The 10,622-nt window shown below is 41.7% G+C and overlaps 1 protein-coding gene across 2 annotated transcripts; it reads left to right on the top strand.

The window, feature by feature from the left end:
- The first annotated feature begins 4,755 nt into the window (after positions 1-4,755).
- LOC106946594 (atherin-like) lies at positions 4,756-10,580 on the top strand. Of its 2 annotated transcripts, none has more exons than XM_015031024.1 (5): positions 4,756-5,478; positions 7,833-8,187; positions 8,593-8,726; positions 8,832-8,892; positions 9,827-10,580. In XM_015031024.1, exons 1-5 carry the CDS (start codon positions 5,116-5,118, stop codon positions 9,904-9,906), a joined length of 993 nt encoding a protein of 330 aa, XP_014886510.1. In that variant the 5' UTR covers positions 4,756-5,115; the 3' UTR covers positions 9,907-10,580. The 2 variants fall into 2 exon arrangements, with proteins under 2 accessions (XP_014886510.1, XP_014886508.1); XM_015031022.1 differs by having other exon boundaries at positions 4,769-5,478; positions 8,590-8,726; positions 9,827-10,577.
- The last annotated feature ends 42 nt before the right edge of the window (positions 10,581-10,622 follow it).

Below are 10,622 nucleotides of genomic sequence, written 5' to 3'. Positions count from 1 at the left end.
TTGGTAAGTCAGGCAAAGTGAAGAAAGCTCTACAGAACCAGCAGTGTTGCCTTTTCTGATTGTTTCTCAACTGTTTGCTATTCATTTATTTCTCCCTCCTGTGTTTATGACTGGACCTGGATAAGAACAAGCATAGTTCAGCTACAATTGTATCTTTCTGAAGGCTTAATGACACATTCGCAGTCTTTTTAAAGGCGGAGGCACTGATTTTTTTTTTCTTTTTCTTTTTTTTTTTCTTTTTTTCTGCGACGGTACTGAGTTTGTTTGGCTCCTTTTTGAATGGGCCCACTCTACAAGCTTTTAACAACCGTAGAGTGATTGTTGTATCCTGTCAGCCTGTTTCCCTCCATCTCTCCAACCTGAATCTGTCCAAGCAATACCAAGTCCAACAGATGTGCCTATCATAATGCCAACTGGTTGGAAAAAACTGTGTCTAGTCGGTGCAGAGTTTTGGCTATGGCTATGTCGACCCACGTGGCCATTTGATTGAAAGCTTGAAACCTGTCTGCACCTGCCTTTGTCTGCTCAATGTGGCATGATTAATGGGTGGATGATGCACTTAACTGCTTGCGTTCGAAGCAGTTGGGACCTGTTTGATCAGAGTGAAAATTATTTATCACAGTAAACTTCATCTAGGTCTTATTCCTTTGGGGGGGACCTGAGAGAAGCAAACGTGAGGTCTGCATTTAAGTCTGTCTTTCTCTTAGATGAATTTATTAGAGCATTTTACAACTACTATTGGTGATCATTTTGTCCTTTTTATGTCAATCTCTGTGCTTGTGTGTTATTTAGTGCTCTAGGGTGGGTTAATAAGCCGTGGTTTAGCAGCTGCTAACGTCGTGGTCACACTCCTGACGATTATTCGTTTGATTAATTTTCATACTTCATAACCACACATAGGAAAAATCCGTCTTTTCGACATCGTCTCTTAGCCGTACAACCGAGATATAATTTTGTCAACTGTAGATTGCGGTTGTCTACATGTAACTGATGGTGGATATAAATACGCAAAAACAGTAGCAAAACTTTTTAACACGGCGTGCATGGCATTTTTGTACAATATCACTTTCAAAGAGAGAAAACCAGAGGATTTATCTGAGCTAAGGTACCTGAGATTATGGATAAGATGTTTAATATTAAAATGACGTTTAATGATTTATTGAACATGGAAGAGGACCCAGTGAAGTGCGTCAGCCTTACTGGGCCTTGCTCAGCTTTCACTTGTAGGACGGACATTTGCGGATTACTGTCGCTGATGTTGATATTCTTGCTTTTACTTCGATTTTTTTTTTCCTCTCCCTTTTCTTCCTTGAACACTGTCGTATGGTTTTTACTGCCCAGCCAAATTTTTGTTTGGGGGGGGAGGGTTGTTTTGAGGTTGTTGTTTGGTTACCAGCTTCCTTTGTTACAAATTCAACCAAGGAAGCCGATGTGGAGCTGTCCCCTTTTTGCCAAGTTTATTTCTGTGGATGCAAGACAATCGCAGACCAAATCTTAGTGCTGGTTTGTTGACTGAACCCACTGTTTTGCTTTGAAGGATGTAAGCTCTCACCAACCTACCCCTCATTGGCCCGAGGTGCTAGACTTTGTCCATCTCACTGCAGAAGCTTCTGTGAATTGTTTGATGTGCATCAATCTATTTGTCAGAGTCTCGTAACATGACATTTTTAGAATGTTTGTGACTACATGATTTCGGTAGGCAAGAGTAATTGTTTGGCAGTGTCTTAATGTAATTGAGATCAACCACGGGATACCTTTTGAATGTCTTGGTAAGGAGATGTTTCAGTGCTGTTTGGAAACCTGATGTGTATTTTTTTTTTTTTTTATATAACACGTGTTTCTTTGGTGAGCTTGGTTTTCTTGCATGTTGTACAGAAGAATAATGGAAAGACCTCTGGACCTGAGACATCTCCGAGAAAAATCATTGTTTCTGGAGCTAACAGTCTGTATAATCTTTTTTTTTTTTTTTTTTTTTTTTGGACGTTACACTAAATTATGCCGCGTATCATTGACATGATTTGTCTGAATAATGAAGCACTTGCCACGCATTTTCTAATCAGTTTCAATAATTTGTGCTTACTCTGTATACCTTTGTATTTTAAAGAAAGCACATGTAATAGTTTTTCATCTTTTTTTTTCTGACAAACAGCTAAATCAGAGTTTGAGATATAGAAGACGAATCGACTTGATCCACTCCAGACACTAAAGACATTAAACTTCTTTTTGTTACACTTTTTCTCACACAAACTTTGTCAGCTGTCTCATTCTTCTTTTTTTACCAGCTAGACACTATCGACTGATCTGTGCTACATTAATTTTTTCTCCTGTTTGCCTTCTATTTCCACACACTTTATTCAAGCATAACACTTTTTACATCTGAGCTGTTTTGCGTTCATATTTTCTAATTGTATTTTCAGAAAAACAAGGAAAAAAAGCAAAAACAAAACATCAACCTTTTTTTCCTCATGACCTGGGTACAGTGCTTGTGTAGTCTATTGTACCTTTTTGGGAAACAATACTGTATATCTTTGCCTTTGACAGTCTTAACTATCTTACCCTCTGGAGAACTTGAGAGATACCCTTAGAACACAATGAGTATGTTTAAAAAAATATAAACAAAGTAATATTTTGCAAAATGTATCATTCCAATAAAGTTTTACTTGTTAAGACTAAAATGTGTGGCTTGTAGAAATCTTTCTCTTTATGGAGTGTGTAAATTTATAAATGGATGGTACCGATTTCACTTTTCCCACAAATCTTAAGTCCTTTGGTGAGCTACACTTACAGTTGTGTTCAAAATGATGCAAGTTCAACCAGTATTGGTTCATGCATGAATCGCTCAAGGGAGTAATGCACATAATCTAGCTTCCTTATTCTCAGCAGCAAGCAGGGTATCTCTACTTCTCTGCACATGCATAAAAGCAGTAGGAAACTTGCTAAGTCCACAACTAACATAAATCAGATTTTATTTTCTGACTGTTGCCCCTTTATAATACCACCCTGGGCAACTGCCAATATGCTCATATCCACAACTTTCTTTAAGCCCAACATCACCATCACTGGTTTTTAGAAGGAATTATATTCTGACGTGGCCAAGAAATCTATCTGTAGGTGTAGAATCATTAACTGAACATGGCATGTCCCAAATAATACACTGGGATTCGACCTGTGGAGGCATTCATTCTGTATAAAATGCATTTTATTTAAGGACGAGAGCAGCAAATGTAGAGAATTGTGACATTCTCTATTTCACCAAACATTATTTGGTGAAATAGTTGACTGCAGATGGGAAAACACAAAGAATTATAGAAAATTTCAGGCTGCCTGACTAAAAAGCTTCCCAATGCTTTAAAATGGAAAATTAAACTATGAAGAAAATAGAAGTCTACTAATCAAGCAAATCAACGTGTTGCCAACAAGGATTCAACCAATGGTATGCTCCAGAATGACCAAAAATGGTCTCTAGTTACCGGTAAGTATTGCAACAATTAGAAGTTGCCTAAGTGATGCCAACCTATCAGCAAGAAGACTTGCAAAAAAAAAAAAAAAAAGACATTGGCTGGATGGGCAGTGCATGACAAACATATTGCAACATGTTATTGTCAGATGAAAGCAAGATTGTGTTTTAAGTTTAGACACTGAATCTTAATCCACAGGACAATTAAACATGATGGCTGAAGAATCATAATGATATGTATCAGTGTGAGTTCATAAAAATACTTAAGACTTAAGACACTTGTCCTTTTGTGAGGCTATATTGTGATTAAAGCTTTAGAATTCTCTACTAGTGGAATATTTGTTGTTCCACTTTTATATTTAAAATTTTTAAAACATAATTTGGAGCAACTAAGCTAAGCAAGTTGTTTGGATAAATGGATTACTAGGAGTGGATCAATGTCCTGTACCACAGAAAGAGGAGTCAGAAAAAGTAAAGAGAAATACAGTGGACAAAGTGCTGAACTGAGCCCATGACTCTTTGAAGCATTGTGAGTCACTGGTTATCTGAAACATTCAACTTTGACAAAACTAAAAAATCTGTAACGGGGTGGGGAGGAATTCCTTTTACAGCATAATATTTTCATATGTTAAGCTATGAAGTAGTGGTTTGGTAAGTTTGAACCATTTGCTAAAGGTAATAAAGATGTAAATGAAAAACAGGAAAGAATAGAAACATATTTATTTATTTATATGCACCAAATATGACCAAGGGGAACTGAATGTGAATATAGATATAAAACTAAGGCAGCTACCAAATACTGCCTTTGTGAAAGCTGTAGATCACATCCTCTAAAAGACAGTAATATATAGGCAATTATATCATTGTGTTCTTATCTGGAGCCTGATTGGATTTTCTGATTGTGTTTATAGAGCTGCTCTAAGAAAAATGGGAACTAAACTTCTGCTTAGGACTTCTAGGCTAGCACAGGTTTAGAAAGAAAAACATATACAACTCAAAAAATTAAAAGTCTTTACATAAATTTTTTTAGAGAGTTTAACATGAAATATAATTAGCATTTAAAGGACCTGAAATGTAGAACTGCTAGTAGTACTCATATAGCTTGGTAGGTATGTTAGCAGCCATAATCTGAGGTGTTTAATCATTTCTACTGATTGTTCTATGCAGGATTCAAGTTTCATGAACAAAGTAAATATAAACTAATCAAAAACCAGAGCAACTGATACATATTTCTCCACTATTTTCCCCATAAATTTAGTTGGACTCTTAGTAGACTTACTTATACATATATATTTTCTCTCTTGATTGTTTAAGTTTGCCCAAACAATGCAGTTTCTTTAGTGACCACCTCTCCTTTAAGTAAAGTTGTACACAAAATGTCTCTTAATGCACTCACAAAAGGGCCGAGAGAAACCTGGCGCGGGCGCTCGCTCCCGTCCAGGACAGCAAATTCCACCTTAAAAGCGGCCTCTGGAGTGAAACTTTTCGCTCCAACTCAGTCAGTCCACCTTAAGCGCACACGCAAACGCAGGAGGCGTAGAGCGAGGTTTCCGCTTCTCAGTGGGGCTCGGACCGCGACTCACGAAAAATCGCCGTGTGTGCCGTTCAAGCTTGACGCACTTAGGTAGAAGGGGAGAAAAAAAGCGAGGAAAAAAAAGATGTCCGAATCCAAGTACCGCGAGTGGATTTTGGATACTATCGACTCGCTGCGGTCTCGAAAAGCCCGGCCGGACTTGGAGAGGATTTGCCGAATGGTCCGGAGGCGACACGGGTCCGAGCCAGACCGAACCTGCGCGGAACTGGAGAAACTGATCCAGGAGCAAACCGTGCTCAAAGTTAACTACAAGGGCTCCATCTCCTACCGGAACGCCGCCAAGGTTCAGCGGCGGAGCAGAAAGAAAGACGATGTTTCGTTAGCCACGGCTGCGAGACGGAGCGCGATGGAAGAAGCCAGTCATTCCGACCTGAGCAATGGGGATAGCGCTTTCGGTGCCGTGGACCAGGACGAGGAGGATTTGGAGGTAATGCAGACCCGATGCAGGGGGGAAGCCACGGTTAACGTGGTTTACATGTCATTGTCATGTCACATCACACAAAACGTACAGGTGGAAGTTAAAACAGACATTGTGCAGTTGGGGGGGTGAAAAAAATGGTGGAAAAGCTCCTCTTTTTGTTAGTAGAAGGGGAGTGGTGAGGGGAGTGATTTGCAAGTGCACCCAAAAAGTGCCGCAGACGGGGAGCGGCGGTTGGAGCTCGCTCGAGCGCTGCCGAGGTGGAGAAGAAAAGAAGGTGCGCGTGTAGCTTGTGCGAGCGTGCTACATTTCATGCTGCGCCGGTTGCTAAAGAAGCACGTTAGAACAACTGCGCAGACGGTTTAAAAACGGACAACAATCATAAAGTTCTCCCGTTTGGTCCGCCCGCAACAATCCCAGCCTCCATTTACAGCAGGCGGGGAGGGGGAGAGGGGGGGCAAAAGCGCTTTTCAAGCCACAAACTCGGCGTTGAGCGAAAGGGGGAGAAACGGGTTACAGTTAGACCGGAAGTAGACTGATGCAGCCTTCAAAATAATGGCTTTCAAATAGACTCTAACTAAATAGACTTTTATTTTTGAATTATTTGGGCTGGAAATGCTTGTTATTGACTCACGCTTATCATATGGGAGTGGGTAAAGGTGGGGGAAAAAGTGTCGAACACCGCGGATGTAGGAGCCTGATCGGGGACGACGGGACGTTTGATCGTTGATTTTTTTTTTTTAATGTCTGGAAACGAGTTGAAACACTACCGATGGTGGATTGCACCATGTGGCCAAACATATTTTCGCGGTCGGTCGCCAGGGCTTGTGTTTATAAAACGATGATTAAATCCATAACTATGTGCAACAAAGTGACCAACAGAATATACGCAATGATAAATCATTATTTTGTAATTTGGTTGTATTTCTATTTCCCGTAATGGGATGGGGAATTTCTACACGGTGCATAAAGTCGAACCCCTAGATCCATTTTCGGACAGCCTCCCAAACCCGGTCACGTCCAAGACGTGCGTTGACTGTCGTTGTGGTTCCTTCCGTCCTGTGCACAATATGTTGTTTTTTTCCCCCTCTTGTTCTAAAAATCTCTGACAACTACTTGCAGTATGACGTTTGAGTCAAATCAAAGCAAAGTCGCTTGACGCGCAGGAACCGGCGGCTGTAAACTAAAAGCGATCGCAAACTGTTTTCCTGGCGCTAGATGGCGGATGCGCCCATCCGATTTGGGTTAAGCCGAGATCAAAATTGACTTTGTTCTCTGAAAGACGTGTGTGTCGTTTAAACAAAAAAAACAAAAACAACAACAAAAAAAAAACCCGAATGCGGCTGGTCACTGCGACCAGAAGGCTGCTGTTTGATAATCTTGCAATGCGGGGCTTGCGGATGTAGGTGCCTGGGTGTCCGATAACGGATTCATTTCTTTGCGCTGGCTCGTTTTTACACTAAACTGTTGACCCGCTGCAAAGTCAAAGTGGGCTGGCGATCGAGTCGTCTGCTGACGCTGATCGGAGAGCTTCGTTGAAAACCTCGCGTTTATTTCTATTGTGCGGATGTTTTGAGCCGCGACTGGGGAAAAGCCCTCAGACACAATGGCGAGGTATTTGCCTCGGCTTCCAACTCCATGCGCACTTTGGAGGAAATTTGAGAGAGGATAAAACGCCTTCCGTCGGCCCTTTTCGTGCTCCCCGTGTGTTATTAATTTTACCGCTCAACAAGGCCTCTAAAACAAGGAGAGGGTGGGCACGCCGAGCGAAGCGGCTGGTGCGAAACATCCCAGTTCAGATCCCGAAATCGCGATGCTTTTGACGGCGCTTTTGAGTGAAAGTTGTGCAAAATGCGATCCTGTGGGGTGAATTCCACAGAAGCGGCTCTTTCCACAGGAGCGGGGCGGGCTTTAATGCGCTCTTGTGCACGACTGCTGGGTATAGGACACGCAGTCGCACACAAGGTAATTTTTTTTCCTCCCAGGGCGCCATCGAGGAAAATAAAAGAAAGAAAAAGGGAAAAAAATCTTCTCTTTGCCCGAGTACAAGTGATGAGCACAGATGGTAAAACTAGTTATCGTCCACCAGACCGCGTTGTAATCACGTTTTCACGGACGGTAACCCGTTTGCAATGGCAGGACGCGCAGACTAGAGGCACTCAGAGGCAATCATTTACCAAATTGCAACGTCAGTATGAGCATGTTGCTTTTATTTTTATGATGTGACACCAACATACAGTCAGTCCCGCTCAAACGTCTTTTCACTTTTTAAAGTGTTTAAGTTTCAAAAAGGTTTGAATGGTGAAGAATAATTGTTTCTAAATAAATGAAATTTGGAAATCTTACATGATTGTGTGTGGCAGGGTGACACCTCTATGGCTATGGACACAGACAGCAATCCTGACGAGGAGGGGGCAGAGGAGAGCCGTGATGGGCAGGACCGACCTTCTCCCAGCCCCCATCGTGAAGGAGCCTCGGTGCAGTGTGCCCCCGTACGGGCCGCCTCTGCTCCCTGCTCCCCCTCCGGCTCCCGGCCTGGCTCTGGCCCCAACTGCAGCGCTGGCTCTGCTCTGGACTGTGCCGCGTCCCAGAAGCCAGGCGAGAGGCCCAACTCCTTGCCCCCCTCCAGCCCCGCGGTCCTAACACACAATGAATGGGCTTATGATTCAGCTGTCAGCCCAGTGGAGCGCCAGCACCCAGGAATGCAGAAGGACAAAGGTATCCACACTGCGAGACTCGGGATGGATGTGGGCTGCCGGTGTTTTTATTGTTTTTTTTTATTGTTTTTTTTTTGGGCACTCTAATATTGTTTCATCTGTGGCCTTACACTAAGCTTTGCAGTGGATTCCAAGCTGTGATGGGAGCTTTCAAGCAGCTATGATTAATTATTGGATATTTACAGCAGAAATGCAGTAAAGCCAGATGCAGAGCTGTGGGAGGAACTGATGCATTTGTGAGATGTTTACACAGGTTAAGTTCTCTCACCAGTTATTTAGGATTCATTTAATCCGCTCTCTTGGCAGCACTGCTCTATGCTACAGGTAATCTTTAGGGTAAAGTTGGTCCTTGTAGGATAGTGATGGATGGGTGAACAGCTGCTTTCTAACCCTGTGTTTGCAGTAGAGCTGAAGCCAGCGGACCACTCTGGAACGACGATCCCCAGCGCTCTAACCAACGGAAAGAAAGAATCAGAAAGCAGGGAGGACAGCAGCAGCCTCTCATCTGACCAGTTGGTACCCGACTCTGCGGCACGCCCGGTAACCGGCCTGCCATCTGCTTATTGTGTCAGATAGCGTCTGCATTCTTCCAGCTGGGGTTTTACTTGATGTTTTCATTTTGAATTCATTCATTTTGGCTAACAGGATGAAGTCAGGAATGTCTCTGATGGAAGATTACAAACGGTGTCTCCACCCCCTGAAAACGGTGAGTGTTAGTTTTTTTTTTTGTTTTTGTTTTTTTTTCTTTTTTAATTAAAACATTTTTGTCTCTGTACTGCTCACTAACTTGGAAAGTGATTTCATAATAAAATGTCAATTTTGATAAAAGTCTGCGTTTAAAATCTATCTCTGGTTGTCATTTGGTTTTTGTTTGCCTGAAGGCTTGCTCAAGATTTTTTGAGTTCTTTGCAAGCTTGTCCTGCTACTTTCCATCCAGATGGTCTTTGTTTAGACCAAGTTATTTTTCTCTTCTTTGCTACTGACATGCTGCACGTTTCCTAACAGTTTACGGTTTTTGGTAAAGGACATTGTTTTATCATTTAAAACCCGTGAAGTGAGTTTTCTTACTAGTTTTTATGGGGACATTTGTGGACAAATGACATATTAGAAATGGACAGCACCCAGTCATTTCTACCACCACAGACACCACGGCTCTATATGTTAACGCTTCTGTTGTTTGCCCAGTAGGAGCGTCCCGCTGAAAGATGCTTATGGATCCCTGTCATGTGTTTCATGCATGCCAAGCAGCATGAAGCCCATCATCGGTGTTGTTCAAATAGACAGGCCCAGTTAGGAGATGCATCATTCACCAAGCCCTCTCTGTACTGAACCGTGAACCATCTCTAATAGAAAAACACATCATACCATGACAGCAGAGGCTTCTGTACAGAAAACTAGATGCATGGGGAAAAAAAAAAAAAAACAAAAAAAAAAAACAGAAAGACATCTTTTCTAGTTAACGTTTCATCTCACAAATGAATACCATTACATATTGTAGAATAGATTTGTTTTCCTGGAAAATATTCATATCAAACAGAACTGATTTGTCTTCAGATGACCAAACTGGCACATATATAAGTAAAAAGAATAGCGAACAAGTTACAGTTTCATAGAATAATGAAGCTTGTTTTTGTTTACAGGTACGCTCCAGAAGCTCGAGGCGCCCTACACAGCGGCTGACGGCGGTCTCATCAATGGTGGAACAGGTGATGAAGTGTGAGTATCCTGCTGCTACTCTAAATCTATAGATACATTATTCAGTCACTCATGATAAGCTAACTTCCTACAAAATCTTTAATGTTAGTACTTTCCACCTTTTAACAAGTAGGAAATATAAATTCCAGAATGTACAAAGACTTTTGTGTTGCAGTATCATATCTTCTGGCATTTCACAGACAAACTTACATTTCCAAAAATAAGTTTCTCAAACACTGAACAGGTTTCAGCTATACCAAAGGTATTCATTCTTCCTTGAGGTTTTTTTCCACATTGTCACAACCAAAACATCAACGGGTTTTTATGACGGACCAACAAACAGGAAAGCGTAGCTGTTAATTGGAAGAGAAATTATTTATGTCTAACGTTTTTCACCAGTATAAACCATAAGCGTGGCATGTATTCTTATGCGGCGCCCCGAGTGGATGCTTTGTAAAACTTCCTTTCCCTGCAATTACAGCTGCAAGTCTTCTAGGGTGTGTCTACCAGATTTGCACATCTAGAGAGAGAAAATTTGTCTTTCTCTTGTTTGCGAAATAGCCTGCAGCTCAATCAGATTAGATAGAAAGAAAATATCTTCTTCTTCTCTCCCTCCCATCCCCCCAAGTCTTGCCGCCGATTCTCTGTTAGATTTATGTATGGACTTTGACTGAGCCATTCCAGCACATGACTATGATTTCACCTCAATGTGTCAATCACTGTTGTGGGCATATGTTTTTT

This window comes from Poecilia latipinna, unplaced genomic scaffold, assembly GCF_001443285.1.
Source record: "Poecilia latipinna isolate Pla-1442-1.1 unplaced genomic scaffold, P_latipinna-1.0 Scaffold198, whole genome shotgun sequence".
Taxonomy (NCBI): domain Eukaryota; kingdom Metazoa; phylum Chordata; class Actinopteri; order Cyprinodontiformes; family Poeciliidae; genus Poecilia; species Poecilia latipinna.
The sequence above is the reverse complement of the archived record's forward strand: the minus strand, read 5'-3'. Positions and strand labels throughout refer to the sequence as shown.